The sequence below is a fragment of the Juglans microcarpa x Juglans regia genome, chromosome 4D (assembly GCF_004785595.1).
Source record: "Juglans microcarpa x Juglans regia isolate MS1-56 chromosome 4D, Jm3101_v1.0, whole genome shotgun sequence".
Lineage (NCBI taxonomy): Eukaryota > Viridiplantae > Streptophyta > Magnoliopsida > Fagales > Juglandaceae > Juglans > Juglans microcarpa x Juglans regia.
The window spans coordinates 33989965-34010161 of NC_054600.1; the positions used below are offsets into that span (position 1 = coordinate 33989965).

Sequence of the window (20197 nt, forward strand, 5' to 3'; positions counted from 1 at the left end):
GGGAACTTCAAGTAATTCTAGCTGCCTTGCATAGTCTTCACTCTCATTTGGTTTGGAAGTTTAATGCCTTTATGGAGAAGGCAAAGATGAATGCAAAGAGCATGGAGATCCCAACAAGCACCACTGCAATGACACCCACAAACTCAATTCTATACCCAAAATAACTCCTGACAAAGTCCTCCACCGTTTCACCAGACTCGAGTACGTCCTTTACATCTCCATATTGTGAAACAATCAACCCGTACAAGGTCCAAGCAACGGGGCAAGCCCAGTAGTACCATCTCCACCATATTGGAATCCTCTGCCACAGAAAAAGTTCGAAACTCTTTGATATATGGATTTATTTCATGTGTCTATGTATGTTGGCATGCAAAAGACTGATATTTACCGTTTGGGGGACAACGAATCCTGAGAAAATGTTCCATATTGCATAGAAGCCAGATGAAAGTATGGTGGCAATGTTGTGGTTGGGAGTTATAGCCACGGTCATCATCCCATAGAATGTGAAATATAATAAGGTGAAGTACATGAAGAAAAGATACCATAAGAACTTGCCCACTTTCCATTCGAATCCCATCATGGCATATACTATAATCCCATAAATTACAGTCTGAAGGAAATTGTATGGAAGCTCAATAACAACCTGCAAAACCACAACTTATTGCTCCATGATAACCGCAAAAATGACTAGATCAATTTCCTAATGGAAAGTATACCACTTTGATGAATTCCATATGCTAAAATAAGAACTTCACCTGTCCAATGGCATACGGAAGAGCAGAATACATTCCAGCTGCTCTTTCTTTATAAAATACCGTTCTCTCAGTAGCCACAACTGGCTGCACCGACATACCATTTTGTACCCCGAGAAACAGAACAGCGGTGTACATGGAACCCATTGCATTGAATAGATCTTGTTGTCTTCTCCTGTACTTCCCCGAAAGCTAGCACATATTAGTTATAGAGACGGTAGAAATTTAGATGCAATTTTCATGACTTGGGTTTGTTTTTGCCGCCATACCTTTTGGAACCAATATCCCAGAATATCATCCCAAACAATAGAGCTATCATACTTGTGAATAAGATTCTCACAGCATTATATGATGGGTTTCGCCAATATGACCAATGCTGTTTCCATAGGCAAGCGGTGCATTGGGTGAAGAAAGATTGTGAGTACCGAGTATGGAAGAATAGATCTTTGGAATCCAGTGGCGGTGCACTTAATTCCTTGATCAATGCTTTGTTTCTCCTGATCACCAGAGAAATATATACTATATGCATCAAGATCATATTCTGAAAAATGACGAACAACCTAAAATTATCATGGACCATAGAAACAACTTTCCGCATTCTGAAGTTTTTTGCTTTCTAATGTTTCTTATGATTTCTCTGGGATCATGACCAAAACGAAAATTAAGAAGAGCTAAAACAAAAGATTTACCTATATAGTTCCGAGTTCTTGTACACATCAGTGAAATTAAAACCAAGAGCTGCTTCTTGCCCTGCTGAAGTAACCTCCAACATCCAAGTTGCAGGGTTATAACCATCTCTAATGTTAGGAACTCCATTTAATTCCTTATGAGCCAAAACTCAAATATGTTAGGACTTATGTGACAAATGTGGGGGTTGATATGTTCAATCTCATTTGTTAAGTAGCCTGACCTCAAAGTACTTGATCAGATGTGAAGAATGGCTGCCTAATGGACCAGCATATATTTGCTCGCCTCCCACTTTCAAAAGAAGTAACTGAAAGGCAACATTTAAGTACTCAATGCTGGAATACTTTCGGTGAGCAAAACAAAGTATCAGTTCATTATTCTTGAAAACATATGTAACAATTCTAACCTCATCAAAGGCATCAAATATATCAATGCTTGGCTGATGAATTGTGCAAACCACTGTTCTTCCTGTGTCCACAGTGTTCCTCACTGCTCTCATTACTATTGCTGCTGCCCTGGCATCGAGGCCAGAGGTTGGCTCATCCATGAATATTATAGATGGATTGGCAACAAGCTCAACTGCAATTGTCAGCCTCTTGCGCTGCTCGGTCGAGAGGCCACTCACACCTGGCAATCCAACTAGTGCTTCCCTTAATGGGGTCAGCTCCACGAGCTCTATGACTTCCTCAATGAACATCTGCAGTCCATAACCAGAGTTTAGTCAATATCCCTTATAACACTGAACATATATATGATGTCTTTTGTGGCTAAATCTTGACTTTATCCAACTTTTCTCTTGGTGTGAGATTGGAATATGCAATCCTCATTTGATTGTGGTTTTAGCTGCCTGCACATTGCTCCTGATTAAAAGACAAAAGAATAAAGAACGGAAGCTCTACCATTCTTGTTGAAGAGTCAACTTCAGGGGCTAACCGAAGCCATGCAGAATATTGCAAAGACTCGTAGACTGTTACATGAGGAGAGTGGATATCAGTTTGTTCACAGTATCCTGATATGCGGGCAAATGTTTCTTGCTTCTTTGGATACCCAGAAATTTTGATGCTTCCCTGGATATATCCACTGGTTTTCCTTCCAGCCAAGACATCCATTAGTGTGGTCTTACCAGCACCACTAACACCCATTAGAGCTGTTAGGACTCCTGGCCTGAAAGCACCACTCACACCCTTCAAAAGTTCAAGTCGATCCTCATGAGTACCTTGATTTTTCATTTCCTGAAAAGCATGGGAAAAAATTCATAATAGGGCAGATGTTATTTGGCTTTGGAATAATTTGAAAAATATATTCAAGTCTGTTGGTGATGATAGTTAAGAGTATAAGGAGAAGCAAGAAAACAACAGGTTGAAATGCCGGTACGGCCTATAATATGGCAGTATCACGAATAGTCCACAACAATTGTGCAATATAAACAGGTTAAGAAAGTCTAATAAAATTGAGATTCTATACCACTAAAACCACCAATTATGCAAATTGCAACAATTCAAGCACTTCAGCACAAATATCACCTAAGTACTTTCGTAGCGCTTTTTAACTGAACTTGATGGTACCTGTGGCATGTCCACAGAATATCTGATTTCATCAAAAGTGAGGGACAGGGTTCAAAAGGAAGAACCATTCCCCGCTTCCTGTTTTGATAAGCTTGATCAATTTTGCCCACCCTTGCAGATACAGAACAGGATGATATACTTCCTAGAGCTTCAGTCCCTTGTTCTGTATTGTTTTCACAGTAAATATGTTATAGTCTATATCAGAAGGTGGGAAAAGTAAACAAGGATCTAGGAGCATAATGACCCACCGGGAGAGGTTTTTCCTCTAGATGATAGCTCAATGAACTGTTCAGATCTGTTAACGTTTCTATCAGCCAAGGTCCCTTTCGATATTACTGCCCGAGACTTGCCAAAAGCTGCAACAAGTTATTACGTTTGTCAGAAAAATAAGTCCAATTTCAAAACAAGAAAGAAATGAAAGAAAATACTTACGATTGAGATACTGTAGAGCCACAGTGAAAAGGAAATTGAACACAAAAATGTACGCAATCAAAGCTCCTACTCCAATCCAATACCAATCTGCCTGTGGGAAAATCCCGCGAGACTTTAAGATCAAAACTCCTAACGGTTCTGATGAATTAGGAGGTACCTATAATGTAAATATTCCGCATTAACCAGCGAGACAAAATAAATTGAAACCTTCCGTATACTCAAATTATTGATCAAAATTTTTTATCCCAATTTTTTTCTTTGATTTCCTTTTCTTTTAAAAATTCATAAAAGGATGTGTACATGTCTCCAACTCTTCCCAAGAAATTCGTTTACAGCTATGGCATTCTGTCCATACATCAGCGGGGAGACCCAATAACCCAATACCAACATTTCTGCACATCGTCTGAGATAAAAAGAAAACAAAATCAGAAATTAGATCAGATTGGCCTGAAGATTAGAAACTTTGATATTATCAAGATTCGAGATCAGATTATGTTATTAAATCACCTCGAGATATGATGAATCCTCCCAGAACCTGCACTGCAAGTAAAGCGAATGCACCAACTGTGCTGGCCACAATCGCGTTCCTTCCTAATGCAGCCATAAATCGGAACAATCCAGATGCCATCTGGTTAATGCACATGATCAAAAAGTATTGTTTGAAAAACCTGCAATTAGGAGCTTTGATCATATTCCCGAAACCCAAAATGCGAACTTAAAATTTAAATTATGCCGGTTTCTTTTTCTCACCTTCCAATGTCTGGATCAAAGCCTACAACATAATAAGTCATGACCACCCAAACGGCAGCCTCTACAAAGGTAATTGGAATCTTTAGGATCCATGCGGGTAGAGCGTATGCCCACGAAGGATAGAAGAAAAGGTCTCTTTGCTTGTAGAAAATGGGAAGTTTCATAACAGCCATATTGAGCTCTGATATTCCGTTAAACATGGCTACAAGTACCGTAAAGAAAAGAGCACCCAAATAGATACCACCGTCTGTTACTGTATCTCTATGCATCTCAGTTCGCAGAAACAATGTCATCGTTATGAAAGCCAAGAGAGTGAGCTGAACATGCGAGAAATAAAGGAAAAATAATCAATAATAACATATAGGGTGGCAGTCGAACCTTTTGACAAACAACAGTGGAACAAACCTAAAAAAATGAATTCAAAGTTTGATCAAAACTGAAACTTAATTTCACTTCAATTTGATCGAAAGCGACAATTTAAATGATACTCACATTGCTTATTTTGAAGATGTAGACAAATGAGTTTCTCTTCATCAGCAGGAACTCTCTCCAAACACAAGCTCTCAATAGCTCTTTCTTGCTAACACCGTACTTGTTAGCAGTTAAAACAGCAGGGTGGCCTTTGGACTTGTTAAATGGAGTGGCAAGCTCGTCGTCAAGTTTGCAACCTTTGTGAAATGAGCAAAATGCTTTGGCAAAGTCTTTCACAGTAACAAAGCTGTAAGGCTCATCTTTACGTGCCCAGTACTGCTCCTGATCTTTTCTTGATGTTACCTATTGCAACCCCACAAGGAATTACGAAAAAACACCCTAGAAGGAAATCTCTAATATGAATGGAGAAAGAAGACAGGTTAAAAAGAGAAAAAAAAAAAACAGAGGGAGAGAGAGAGAGAGAGAGAGAGAGTAACTTCTTGTAAGAAGTCCGCAACTCCTTTCCTCGCAGGACATTTGAAACCCATATATCGAAAAAACTCAAGCACATTTTCGCGGGGACCTTGATACACAATTTGCCCATCCGAGAGAAGAAGTATATCATCAAATAATTCGTAAGTTTCTGGAGGTGGCTGGAGAAGAGAGATAACTGCAGTTCCACTGAGAATGTGGATGGTCTGCCTTAGTGAATTTACAATCTGAAAAGTTGTTGAGCTGTCCAAACCAGTGGATATCTCATCCATGAACAATGCTATTGCTGGTCCAACCAGCATCTCCCCTATATCATATAATATATTGACCCGAAAATTTAAGTACGCAACGAGAATGTGGGGTTGTTATTAAACATACGATGCTTTGTTTTATGTTTTACCTGTTGTGACTCGTTTTTTCTGTCCACCAGAAATGCCTCTTAACAATTCATCCCCCACCATAATATCAGCGCAGACTTCAAGCCCCAAAATCTGCAATGTTTAAGCAGAAACTTTACAATGATACAGATGTTCACATCGTTAAGCGCATTGGATTTCAAAGTGGTACCTTGAGAACATAGTCAGTAACTATACTGGTCTCCAGTCCGTCTAGTGCTGCTGCCTGAAGAGATAGTTTGCATGTCAATATTTATTTATTTTTTATTAATGATCAGTCAACAAATAATGTACACAGAAAAGACAATCTGTTTTTGCCACCTTCATATAGATATCAAGATCAGGATCTGGCTTAATATTTGCAGCCTTCTCTCTTCTTAATAATTCTGCCAATGTCTCTGCAAAGTTGTAAAAGTTTAAAACTCAAAATTCAAACCCACGAAAGAAACTTCTTGCACCATAAATCTTAAAAATTGACGGTGTATTAATTTGACTGACCATAACGTGGACCAACCCCCTGACATCTCGCTGCAAAAGCCAGTGTTTCTCTCACTGTCATTTCTCCAATGTGGAGATCATGTTGACTTATATAAGCAGATGTCCTCTGCGGCGCAAAATCTTCCATTCCATGTCCGTTGTAGGTAACACTTCCCGAAAACTGAAGTTCATGAGTTTCTGTATCAGATCATAAGGCAACAACAATAACGTAAATACATTTGACATTTGGTTTTCTCACTTTTAAATCTTTATCGAGTTTTCCAGCCAAAGCCAGCAATAGTGTGGTCTTTCCAGAGCTCGGGGGGCCTAAAAGCAATGTCATTCTGCGAAGATTTGACGAACAAAATGGGAGATTAATGGTTTGGAAACTGTAATGGATAGGTAGGATGAATTTTACATGAACTCTCACCTCTGAGGCTTGATGATGCCGCTAACGTCTTGAAGGATTGGTAAGGGTATCTTTCTACTTTGATGAATGGGAAGATTGTTTAAGAATCCCTTCAGAGACATGAGAATGCGAGAGTCGAGAGATCAAACGGCGAGAATGCGTAGAGATAATAATTGTAGTTACGTGATAGAACTAAAAGGTCATTTACCTCTAACATATTGACAAAGAAGTTACATATTGTAGGCAATGCTCTGCTTCCAACATAAATCTCAGCCTCCACATTTAGGTGCTCAAACCGAACTTCAACAGTTGGAATATCAAGTCCAACTCTGGATATGGATTTTTTAACAAATAACAAATAAACACGGATTCCAAACCATTACAGAGAAAAAAGAGGGGAAAGAAACAAAGAACCTGGAGTGTCTAGAAACCAAAATCCCTCTTACAAGCTAAAGATCAAACATGAAACAAACACAGACACAAGAATATACCATGATTTTAGAAGCCAAGATGATCAATCTCACCTATCTATGCGATCCTTGAGCTTTAACAAGAACTTCTCATTATCTTTTTCTGCAATTTCCACCAGCCTATCTAGCAAAGCCTTTCTCTCCAGTAATCCAAGAGTCTTTATGTCAATCTCTCTGGCTTGACCCTCTCCATCAGTGAGTATACCTCTCCTTATACGGACATAAGTAGGCAGCCTCTCTAAAGCAGCCCATTTGAGAGCTTCTTCATCGTCTTCTTGTCGCGAAGACCTTGAGAAAATTTCCATGGAACGGTTCCTCCAGATGTTAGAGCTGCATGTCTGTGGACTACTACTACCTCTGTATACTTCACCACTCTCCATTGACCCTTTTCCATATATACAACACAGAACCTATAAAGGTTTTTTTTTTTTTTTTTTTTTTAATTTAAACTTGCATGCGATGAAACTCAACTTTTGTAGCCGAAAGCCTGAGGAGAGAGAGAAATTGGCATCTCTGTTTCTAATCTCAATGAATGGAGAGAGAGGGAGAGGGAGAGGGAGAGAGAGAGAGAGCGCAATGCCTGTACATCTATCCGTTGCGTAAGATAATACGAGGTGATGATATCATGGTAGAGGAACGTAGATAGTCAGGAGGGTAAATGATTCTCAACAATCATAATCTTTTATTATGGATTTTATCATCTAATCATATATATTATTGTGTTCGATTTAATAAACCAATAAAAAAAAATTCAAAATTAAGAATAACATTTTTTTAAAAACAAATAATAAAGCATAGCAGTTGAAAAAGAAAATTCTGTTAAAATAAATGACAGAATTAATGCAAAATATAACATGATCAATAAAAAATAAAAATATTGTGTTCTTCATAGCAAATTATTTCTATCTTCTAGTAGAAATAACATGGTTTCCATAATAATAATATTAGGAGAAGATCATTCGTAAACATTTGATCTCGTCTCTTCTTTAAAAAAAAAAAAAAAAAAAAAAGGTTTTCATAGTAATATTTTTTAATTATATATATATATATATATATATATATATATGACAATTTGATGTTGGGAAATCCATGTGGTGTCATTATTATAGAAAATCATTGCATGAAGAGGACGCCTACGAGCTGGATACGCATATAGCTTGAGGAGTGGAACACAGCACCAAAAGTAACATGATTGAAGCAAGGTTTCATGACTGATGCTGAGTGTTCATAATCTCACCAACAAAAAAAAAAAAAAAAAGAGCAAAAGGTTGCTGAAGAAAAGGACAGATAACTAGAAGGAGTTGATGCTGCGTCAAATCCCACCAGTTTTATTAGAATATGATTTTGTTAAAAGCGACGATTAAATTCTACATATTTTTTGAAAAAGCAATCGAATAGGAATAGAACGATGATTACAGAGATATGAGTTTTGATTGACCAATACGACATCAAATTCTACAAAGAGTGTTAAGAAACAAAAGTTTCGGATGTAACACCTCGTTCCCCACACGAAAGAAAGACTTTTTTTTTATTATTATTACGAGAGTTAGGAGTGCTACTACTTGACTTTTATATATATATATATATTCTTATAATTATGCCATTTTTTTTAAAAAAAATATTCTTTATTAAAATATTAAGATCATATGAGAGAATGCACGAAATTATTTATTAAAATTTTTCAAAGTCTGTCATAAAAATTATAACTTAAAATATTTGTATATGATCTAGGTCACTGCTATGCCTATTTAGATTAAGTCTCGTCCTGCAATTTTACCTTTATAAATATTCTAATCTAGAGTGGTTTTTTAAAAACATAAAACAACTAAATTAGTCAATAACTCAATAAGAAATACATCATAACGTAAACATACTTAATATAAAGTTTTTCAAAATATTTCATGTCGAGAACTTAAAATCATGATCATTCATATGTATGCTTATGTCATGCATGACTTGTCTTAAATTATCTGACTTATCATACTTATCTTATTGGCCCACATACTTAACCATGTGTACAAGGTTGTGCACCGGCCCTACATCCTGCGCCTGCAAGGGGAACTGCTAATAGTATTCTAGCATACCATAGTGGATCATACTTAGATTTGTGGTTTGCACGTCTACCCATAAATTCGAATTGTTACCAAGCATCCAAATGACGATTTGGTTAACTATTCTAAGTTTATCTTAATCTCATGAAAACTTACGTATCTTATGAAACGTGAGATGCATAATACCATGCATAATTATAATATGCAGAATGAAACATGATGAATGACATGCTTGCAAATATTATGACATGCGTGGTACATAAATACTGGCTTCCCAAAAATTGATTTTAATAATAATATATACATAATTAGCTAACGTATGTTAATCTTAATTTATGATCAAATTACTTACATTGTAGTGCTAATCTAATATTTTTGGGGCGCACTTGATTTCCTTTCAAGGGCTCGATGTTGGCTAGAGAGAAAAATAGACTAACCGAGGATTTGAGAGAAAACAAACGTGAGAAAGAAGGAAAGAGAAAACGTGAGGGATGCTGTGAGAGAAATTATGCAGTCGGCTATTGGCGTGTCAAAACGTGGGATACGCACGATGTTGGACTGGATATTTTGGATTTGGCTGCTGCACTTACGGAAATTTATAGTTTTTCCAAATAACACATGAAATGAAAGATATTTATAGGAAGATTTGGGAGAGGGTGCCAACAAGTTCGAGTTGGACTTAGTCGCGATCATTCAAGAAGAGAGTTTGAATTTAAAATATATGATCTAATAGTTCATTCAATGTAAGATTGGCAGTGACTAAGACTGTGTAAGAGACTTCAATTAGTAATAATTTTAAATTGAAATAAATTTCTAATAGTCAATCTATAAATTCTAAAATGAGTCTAACTCATTCAATAAATAATAAATAGGAGTTAACCTAATTATTGAGCTTAATTGAAATTTCTAATCAACTTCAATTAGGGGTGTAAATTTTAACTGAAAAATTGGTTTGAAACCGGTTTCTAAAATGCCAAAACCGGCTGGAACCGATCCAGTTTCGGTTCTATAGTTTTTAGGACTGGACCAGTTCACTATAATATATATTTAAATTAATTTTTTTAATATTATATATAACATTTTTTAGATTATATATAATTTTTACATATAATATACAATAATAGAAATTATAATTATATATAAGATATTATATTATTATCACCATGACGATATAATTTTGTTTTATAGCAGTTTTTTTTATAGCAGAATTTTTTTATAAAGCAGATTTTTGTAAATAATAACAGATTTTTAATAAAATAGATTTTTTTAAAGCAGTTTTTTTTTTTTTTTAATAAACAGATTTTTTTATGACAGATTTGCATTCTATTAAAACTGGAAAATTGGACTGAACTGAACTGGAAATCGGTAAAACCGGACGTATCGGTTTAAGAGGGTAACCGGTGCGTAATCAGTTTTGAAAAATGTAAAATCGGTATATGTCAGTTCGGTCCTAAATTTTGTTCAAAGCCAGATCGAACCGGTTACAACCCGTCCTCAATAAGTTATCGCACATGGACTTATTCAATATGACCAATTAAATATAATTTAATACTAACAAAAATTATCAATATTACGAGGATAAAATTCTTCGTCGGTTCGTTACATTAGACCTTTTACATGGAAATCAATGCACATTCTCTTGAAGCAGCTTTAAATTCTAGCATGCTAATAATTGAAACTTGCAACAACATGATTTCCTCCGTATTGAGTTTTACAAAACCCAAGAAAAAGAAAGAAGAACAAGAAGAAGAAGATGTCGTCTATCTCTTTTGGAAGTTAAATGCCTTAATCGAATAGGCAAAGGTGAACCCAAAGAGCACTGAGATTCCAACAATCGCAACAGCCACAACCACCAGAAACTCATTTCTATACCCAAAATAACTTCTCAAAAAGTCTTCTACCGTTTCACCCGTATCAAGTTTGTCTTTAATGTCTCCAAACTGTGAAGCAATCAATCCGTACAAGGTCCAAGAGACGGGACAAACCCAAAAGTACCATCTCCACCAGATTGGCATCCTCTGTTCAGAAGGCAAAATTCATTTGTACATTGTAAGTTATGGGGTTTGATCTGTGTATATATATGTATAGAAAAGCATGGATAGGGATTCTTCAAACTTACTGTCCTGGGAACTATAAATCCTGAGAAAAGATTCCATATTGCATAGAAGGCTGAAGAAACTATAGCAGCTATGTTGTGGTTTGGAGTAACGGCCACAGTCATCATGCCGTAGAAAGTGAAGTATAAGAAAGTGAAGTACATGAAGAAGATGTACCATAAGAATTTGCTTAATGTCCAGTCAAACCCAATCATGGCGTACACTATAATCCCATATATGATAGTCTGGACGAAAATATATGGGAGCTCAATGACAACCTGCAAAACAGTGGATCAGGTAACTGGTTTTGTACATTTCAATCATATGCCTCATCTTTTGTACATTTCAAACAAAGAAACCCCTTTTGAACTTCATAGATCAGGTAATAATATACCTGTCCAAAGGCGTATGGCAAAGCAGAATACATTCCAGCAGCTCTTTCTCTGTAGAAGACTGTTCTCTCAATGGCCACAATTGGCTGCACTGATGAGGCGTTTTGTACACCTATGAAGAGAACAGCAGCATACATGGAACCCATTGCATTGAAAAGATCTTGTCGGTTTCGCCTGCATTTCCAACAGTAATTGCACCCAGTTTAGGGACAGAGGGATGATGAGAAGATTGTAAAATTTATTAGTTTTCATCTTTTATACCTTTTTGAGCCAAGATCCCAGAAGATTGTCCCAAACATTAAAGCTATGAAAGTTGTGAATAGGAGTCTGACGGCACTGTATGGTGGGTTTCGCCAATATGATAATTGCTGTTTCCAGAGGCAAGCCATGCATTGGGTAACGAAAGACTGTGAGTATTGCGTAGGGAAGTACAATTCTTTTGAACCCGGTGTGGCTGTACTGAGTTCCTTGATCAAGGCCTTGTTTCTCCTGAATCAATCGCAGACATAATTAATCGCTACAGAAAGGAAGTTTACATAATTGCATTAAACTTCTTTGGAGAGCTTTGGCATTTCTAATTCAAGGACATTTCAAAGGCTTTGACAATAAGTGTATCCGTAACATTAGTCTCATAAAAAAAAAAAAAAAAAAAAAAAGTTTCATTCACGATTGTGTTCCTACCTATAAAGTTCTGAGTTCTTGTAAATTTCTGTGAAATTAACCCCTAGGGCTGCTTCTTGTCCTGCTGAAGTAACCTCCAACATCCAGGTTGCAGGATTGTATTTTCCTTAATCTTAGGAACTCCATCAATTCCCTTGATAAAAGAAAAACACATTTATATCAGAGTAATAGAGTGCCAAACAGGGTGTAAGTGTTTGTACTAATTACCTCAAAGTGGTTGATTAAATGGGAAGAATGGCGGCCTAATGGGCCCACGTATATCTCTTCACCTCCCCGTTTCAAGAGAAATAGCTGCAAAGCAATAATGAAACACTTCAGTTCTCTCTGACATATAAAGTTAAGTATACTTAACACGTTTCGAATCCGAAATCTCACCTCATCAAAAGCATCAAATATATCAATGCTGGGCTGGTGGATGGTGCAGACCACAGTTCTCCCGTGTCTACGGTGTTCCTCACTGTTCTCATTACAATTGCAGCTGCCCTGGCATCAAGACCGGAGGTGGGTTCATCCATGAATATTATAGAAGGGTTCGCAACAAGCTCAACTGCAATTGTCAGCCTTTTGCGCTGCTCTGTTGATAGTCCATTTATGCCGGGCAATCCCACAAGGGCTTCTCTCAAAGTGGTTAGCTCCACCAGCTCCATCACTTCCTCAAGGAACATCTGTTACCCATCAATCAGATTTTTAATCAACAACTGCATTTAGATTTTAGTGTTTTGGGAAGATAAATCATAGCATAGCATTAATGCTTCAATATAACTTAAATAATTAAATGAGAGTATCAGACCTACTTATCAAGGGAGAGTCTCTCCCAAAAACTGTACCTTTCTGGTTGCAGAGTCAACCTCATGTGGTAAACGTAGCCATGCAGAGTACAGCAAAGACTCGTAGACTGTAACATGAGGAGAGTGGATATCTGTTTGTTCGCAGTATCCTGAAATGCGGGCAAATGTTTCTTGCTTTTTGGGATAACCGGATATAGTGATGGTTCCCTCAATATATCCACCGGTTTTCCTTCCCGCCAACACATCCAGCAGAGTAGTCTTTCCAGCACCACTCACACCCATTAGAGCTGTTAGGACTCCTGGCCTAAAAGCACCGCTCACCCCCTTCAAGAGTTCCAGCCGATCCTCAGGAACTCCCTGAGCTTTCATTTCCTGCAATTATGAAATTTAGTATCCTCCTAAATTCTTACTATGATTTGGGCTCTTAATAAAGGATAAAGATACCTGCGGCATGTCTATAGCATATCTGATTTCATCAAATGTGATGGAAAGGGGTTCAAAGGGTAGGACCATCCCCCGTTTGTTGTGTTGTTTAGCTTCATTAATGCTGCTCACTCTTGCAGACAACGTCCTGGATGATACGCTTCTTTTGCTTTCATTCCCTTTCTCTGCATTGTTATCATAACGTTTATATTATAGTTAGAATGCAACAGTTAAGAAACACAAACGGAAATCCGATAGCTTGATGACCCACCAAAAGAACTCCTCCTTCTTGATGATAGCTCAATGACCTCTCCAGTTCTGTTTGCAATTTTCTCAGCCAAGGCATCTCTGGATTGTACTGCCTGAGGCTTCCCAAATGCTGCAGCAAAGTAAGTAGTCCAATCATCAGAAACCTTATGTTCAATTATGAAAACTGAAAATTATACACAAGTAGGGTACATACGATCGAGATATTTTAGGGCCAATGTGAAGAGGAAATTGAATAGAAAAATATATCCAATCGTTGCTCCAACTCCAATCCAATACCAGTATGCTTCTGTGAATACTCCACGAGATTTCAAGATTAAAATTCCTAGCGGTTCTGTTGCGTTGGGAGGAATCTGTGACACATAACTTCCACATACTTATTAGCTGGAATTGATAGATAATTTTTCCCCTGTTCTCTTCTCTTCTAATTTATTTATATTTTGTAACAACTCAAGAAATTGATGCTTACATGTCTCCAACTATTCCCGAGAAACTCATTGACAGCTATAGCGTTCTGCCCATACATCACTGGGGAGACCCAGTAACCCATAACCACCATTTCTGTACATCCTCTGATGCAAAAGAACAAAGTATTTTTTTTTTTAACTATCAGTATCTCTAACAAATAATAGACAAGTACTGGGGATTTGTTCTTTTAAGTGTAAATGGTATCAATCACTCACCTCGAGATATAACAAATCCACCCATAACCAGAACTGCAAGTAAAGCAAAAGACCCAAATGTGTTGGCAACAATTATATTCCTTCCTAATGCACCCATCAATCGGAACAATCCAGATGCCATCTGGTTAATACATAGGAGTAACAGGAATTGTTTGAAAAACCTGCCATAAAGAATTTCCATCAAATCCTTGAACATAGAAAATCTGCAACTTAATTGAATTGTATTCCCTTTTTCCCCTCACCGTTCGATGTTTGGATCGAAGCCTATGACGTAATAAGTCATTAGTACCCAAATGGAAACTTCCACCAATGTTATAGGAATCTTAAGGATCCATGTTGGGAGAGAATATGCCCATGAAGGATAGAAGAGGAGGTCCCTTTGCTTGTAGAAGACAGGAAGTTTCATAATGGTCATGGCAAGCTCCGAGAATCCATTAAACATTATCATGATGATTGTAAAGAACATAGCACCCATATAAATCCCACCATCTGTAGTTGTATCTCGGCGCATCTCAGTCCGAATAAATAACGTCATTGTTATAAAAGCAGATAGAATTAACTGATAACCCCCAAAAAAAAAAAAAAACAGTTAAAGTTGCAATCTTGAAGATTCACAATGCTCTTCCCATTACTTGTCAAGAGGAAGTTAAATTCTTGAATACCACTTACTTGGAACATCTTGAAAATGTAGACAAATGAATTTCTCTTCATAAGCAAAAACTCTCTAGATGCACAAGCTTTGAACAGTTCCTTCTTGCTAACTCCATACTTCTTAGTTGTTAAAGCAGCGGGATGGCCTTTGGACTTGTCAAAAGGAGTAGCAAGCTCGTCACCTAGTTTTCGACCAATGTGAAATGACTGAAATGATTCAGCAAATTCCTTTACTGAAACAAAGTTATAAGGCTCATCTTTGTTTGCCCAATACTGCTCTTGATCTTTCCTTGATGTCACCTATCACAAAATTTTGTATTTAAAAAAATTAAGTTAGGAAAAAGTACTTCAATTTCTTCTGAAGAACGAATTGAGGCACAAGAGGGATACAAGATGTGAATTACTTCTTGTAAGAAGTCAGCAACTCCTTTCCTCTCTGGACACTTGAATCCCATGCATTCAAAGAACTCGAGCACATTTTCACGAGGACCCTGATACACGATTTGACCGTCTGAGAGCAGAATTATATCATCAAATAGGTCGTAGGTTTCTGGTGCAGGCTGGAGGAGAGAGATAACTGCTGTTCCATTGAGGATGTGGATGGACTGTCTGAGTGAGTTTACTATCTGAAATGTTGTTGAACTATCCAGACCAGTCGAGATCTCATCCATGAAAAGAGCTCTTGCTGGTCCAACCAGCATTTCCCCTGGAATTAATTGGCCACGCATTTCCAAGAATCAACTCAAAGTTGTGACGACTTCCTCAGTCAGTATGCAAAGAGGTGCGTGCGTGCGTGTGCCAGAGCTGTTCTATGCTCTTACCTGTAGTGACTCGCTTCTTTTGTCCGCCAGATATACCTCGTAACATCTCATCCCCCACCATGGTATCAGCACAGACTTCTAGTCCAAGAATCTTCAAAAAACAAAAAACAAAATTAAATTCAATAACGGAAATTATATAATCATTGTGTGTTTGTCTTTGATGTTTTAACCCTTTAGAATCAGTTGGGTATTAAATTTGTACCTTGAGTATGTAATGGGTTTCGACACTAGCCTCAGGTCCTTCAAGTGCTGAAGCCTGCAAGATTTGAGGTGTTAAGCAATCGTACACAATGAAATGCATTTTCCGAAACAAATTTCAACTGTTGCAGATATAATATACCAACAAACAAAAAAACTTAACACTTAATCCCAACGTTTTATCTTCTCCAGCTTTTCTCTCACCTTCATATAGATATCAAGATCAGGATCTGGCTTAATGTTTGCGGCCTTCTCTCTCCTCGATAATTCTGCCAACATCTCTGCAAATTTTCCGGTGCAAAAGATTCAATTAGACCTTCTGTATCATATAAGTTCTTCATGAATGGGATTGAAATGTCAATATTAATGGTGTTTTCAGCTGACCATAACGTGGCCCGACCCTTGACATCTTGCAGAAAAAGCTAGCGTTTCTCTCACTGTCATTTCTCCAATATGGACATCATGTTGACTTATATAAGCAGATGTTCTCTGCGGTACAAACTCTTCCATTCCATGTCCATTGTACGTGACTCTCCCTGACGCCTGGAATTCAAAATCTCTTGCATGAAATCCTAGAAAAGTGAAAAACAATTTCCCCAACCAAGCAGGTGAAACGGATTAAAATCTAATTTCCTTACGTTCAATTCTTTCCCAAGTTTTCCTGCCAAAGCCAACAGTAACGTGGTCTTCCCGGAGCTTGGGGGGCCTAATAGCAGAGTCATTCTGCAGAATCCGGATCAACCGATTAGCATATTGACATTTTTAAGGGTCTATGATGGGTTTTTTTTTTTTTTTTTTAATATCTTGTCTCTAACTACTAACCTTCTAGGCTTGATGATTCCGCTTAAATCATGAAGAATCGGTAGTGGTTTCTTTCTACTTGGAAGAATGTGAAGACAACTCAGGAACCCCTATATATATATACATATAAGATGGAGAGAGAGAGAGAGAGAGACATGGAGTGAGTGTATAGTACTGGATTAATTAAATTCACGAATAAGGAAGTTAATAAGATGAATTATATACCTCTAGCATATTAACACAAAAGTTGAAAATGGTGGGTAATGCCCTGCTTCCAACATAAGCTTCTGCTTCCACATATAAATGCTCGAACCGGACTTCAATGGTGGGAAACTCAAGTCCAACCCTGCGTTTAAATCAGAACAAACAAATTATGATTTTTCTTGAACCACTCCATTAACATCAGATCATAATCATTCGTTGAATTTTAGAAGCTTGGGTTTCAAGTTATTTCAAATGGACTTTAAAAACATCGAACAAGCAAACATTGACACAAAAAACTTTAAACCCTGCTAAGCTTTCGAGAAAATTTGGCCGAATTTACCGTTCAATGCGGTCCTTGAGTTTCAACAGGAAGTTCTCGTTATCCTCGTCTGCAATTTTTAATAGCCTCTCTATTAAATTCTTTCTATCTAGCAGTCCAAGATTCTTGATGTCAATCTCTCTGGCTTGACCCTCTTCTTCAGTGAGTATACCTCTCCTTATACGCAAATAAGTCGGCAGTTTCTCGATAGCTGCCCATTTCAGAGCTTCTTCGTCGTTTTCATCCAGCGATGACCTGGAAAAAACCTCCATGCCACTATTCCTCCAGATGCTAGAGCTGCTTAGACGTGCACTACTCACTTTCAGTATATCACTACCTTCCATTTGATCAACTGCTAATAGTTTTTTCTTTTTTTCAATATGGACCTGCAAGCGTAACCCAGAAAGTTTGTCTCTAACTTTCAAGCAAGAAAACTTGAGTGCATGGATATTCGAGCAGAAACAGCTCAATTTCTGACATGGGTGTCTGTCATCTTTCTCAGAGATGATCGGTGTTTGTTAATAGACAGAAAGATAGAACAATGTCTGTGTCTTTCGCTGTCCCTTCAGTAGGCTGTAGGAGGGATCTTCTGGGAAATTGGTTTTTTCACTTCAGGAACTTGATACGAGAGAAACGTATATATACAAACGCAAGTATAGCTGGAAAACGTTGTATATCTTCGGGAGTACACGAACCACTAAAGGTCAACTTCTTTCTACTTTTTATAATGGATATGATTTAATTGCATCTCACATATAGGCAGGACCTACCTTCGCCGGAATCATCATCATACTGATTTTATTTATATTTCTCCGATCTAATATTTCATTATCATTGTTGTACCTTTCTCTTACAAGAATTATTGAGATTTTAAAGTTTGTTCTCAAATTATCAAATTTATTTTTGGCTTGACTTTTCTCCAAGTCTTCATAATTTTGAAACTTTTTCTAGAATATTTTCGAATATGAGTGAAAAAATATTAGATATTATAATTTTTTAATCATTCTCATTTGATCTGTAGATATATTTACTTTATAATAAAATGAAAAAAATACATTAAATTTATTTTATAATAAAAATAATTTTATAATATAACATATCAAATGCATCAATTTATCGATTTATTTTTACGAAATCTCTTTGTGATTAAAGAAATTTTCATTATCCAATTGTTGTTTGATAAATAGAAATTAATAAAAAATTCGTATTTTTTTGTTTATTTGATATGGCATCGTCATGTCATGATTAAAAGCTGATATTTAATAATATAATTAATAATATTATTATTTGTGAAAAACAATCTAAAACATTTTTGAGCTTTCTACTTTCCTTTGGATTCAAATTTCCATAAAACAATACACGTAGCATGCTATACAGAGTAATTGATTATAACTAATGCTATTTTGAGCTGTCCAAGAACAATAAAGTAATAAAAAACCCAAGTGAAGACTTAAGTGTATATTTTATTTTGAATGATCGACGGATAAGCAAAAGGAAAGATACTGTCGGGAAACAGAATGAAAAATAAAGATAATAATCTCTTCTTATATATATCACTTGCCAGTACGTACCTTCATTACCTTGATCTCCGGTGATTATTTTTTCCGAAATTAACTTGTAAATCATTGTTCAATGTTCATTAAGTTACAAACAAAACATGCATGGCAAAATAAAATTAGATTAAATTAATTATGATTTAAGGTTACCTGCAAAAGCTGGTTACCGGTATATTTAACAATAAAGTACCGGGCCATAATATTGTCTATTGATTGTCGCGCATGTTGTAAATCCCAATTTAGCTCTAGATCGATCGAGAGTTTTCTGATTTTTTTTTTTTTTTAATTTAACTAATGTAGAATGTTGATCAAATTATTTCCTCTTTTACTTTAAATATGTGAAATCATGAATTGTTCCAAAAATTTAAACTGATGGAAATATGTAAATTTTATTATTTATTTTATATATTAACAATTGTCCTCACGTGTGAGTCAGACTCTCTATCAATAGATAAACCAACACGTGAAATATTTAATTAAATGGGATAGAGTTTAGAGTCAAGATTCGAATTCAGAACTTCTATTCTGATAATATGTGAAAATCATTATTTATCCCAACAACTTAAACTACTGGAAAGAGGTAGATTTTATTATTTATTGGATACCTTAACAAAATAGATATTATCAATTTTATTTAAATAAAACTGATTTTATCCAGGAAATGATACGTCTTTTCTTTGAAATTAATAAAGTTATTAATTCAACCTTATAAAATTCACAAAAATCATGTCCTTTTTACATATAATATATTATATATACCAAAATAATTTTTAGTAAAAAACATTATTTAAATATTTAACAGTTAATAATCTAGGGCCAAAAAAAAAAAAAATGTATTGCTAAATTAAGGAGCCACTGCATGGAATATTAGGTATGTAGAATCAGACGGTCGAGATCAACCCTTGAAGTCAAAACTTCATATGCAACGGTCCGTATCTATTCTGATTTCGTCTGATTTATCTGAAGTGGTTTGATATGCTAATTACTTACCAGTTAATGTCAGATATAATATTAAGATGTGCAAATCTCGTACACTCATTTTGAAAAAAATAAATTTATTAAAAAAATAATTTTTTCATATAAATGTCATATTTAATCAAATTTTTTTTTAAAAATAAGGCGCTGTATTTGCAAATTCTAAGACTATAAATATCATTTTTTTACTTAATAGACAGTGATCAGTAAAAATGTATCACATCAACCTATGTAATTAGCTCTTAATAATAGACCGGCATTACAACTTTAGTTATACCCAAGAATGATTAAGGTATAAGTTTTTTTTTTTTTTTTATTCGGATTAAGGTACAAGTTAGTAGCCCAAAGCCATCCATCCATGTCTTTAGATAGACATGAGAATAATGCTGATGGAAGGAGACCTAAAGGATTAAAAAGTATTGAACATATAATAAAAATAATAAACACGATG

The 20197-nt window shown here is 36.1% G+C and overlaps 2 protein-coding genes across 2 annotated transcripts; both read right to left on the reverse strand.

Moving 5' to 3' along the window:
* Positions 1–15: 15 nt before the first annotated feature.
* LOC121261300 (pleiotropic drug resistance protein 1-like) lies at positions 16–7403 on the reverse strand. The gene is given in 26 exon segments (XM_041163606.1): positions 16–301; positions 389–643; positions 756–927; positions 1022–1249; positions 1442–1575; positions 1663–1746; positions 1846–2136; positions 2339–2671; positions 3005–3051; positions 3054–3167; positions 3253–3360; positions 3437–3593; positions 3737–3813; positions 3816–3839; positions 3944–4104; positions 4187–4503; positions 4679–4960; positions 5095–5396; positions 5490–5580; positions 5657–5710; positions 5806–5882; positions 5983–6142; positions 6221–6305; positions 6392–6480; positions 6579–6699; positions 6895–7403. Coding segments are annotated over 26 exon segments (4347 nt in total). The 5' UTR covers positions 7221–7403; the 3' UTR covers positions 16–43.
* A 3054-nt stretch (positions 7404–10457) lies between these two features.
* Positions 10458–17789, reverse strand: LOC121261301 (pleiotropic drug resistance protein 1-like). Its single transcript, XM_041163607.1, is given in 28 exon segments — positions 10458–10909; positions 11011–11265; positions 11382–11553; positions 11641–11868; positions 12061–12163; positions 12166–12193; positions 12268–12351; positions 12436–12500; positions 12503–12725; positions 12888–13220; positions 13293–13456; positions 13543–13650; positions 13735–13891; positions 14008–14084; positions 14087–14110; positions 14222–14382; positions 14464–14780; positions 14891–15172; positions 15277–15578; positions 15694–15784; positions 15896–15949; positions 16096–16172; positions 16276–16290; positions 16293–16434; positions 16530–16614; positions 16714–16802; positions 16918–17038; positions 17237–17789. Coding segments are annotated over 28 exon segments (4338 nt in total). The 5' UTR covers positions 17560–17789; the 3' UTR covers positions 10458–10651.
* Between the last annotated feature and the right edge of the window lie 2408 nt (positions 17790–20197).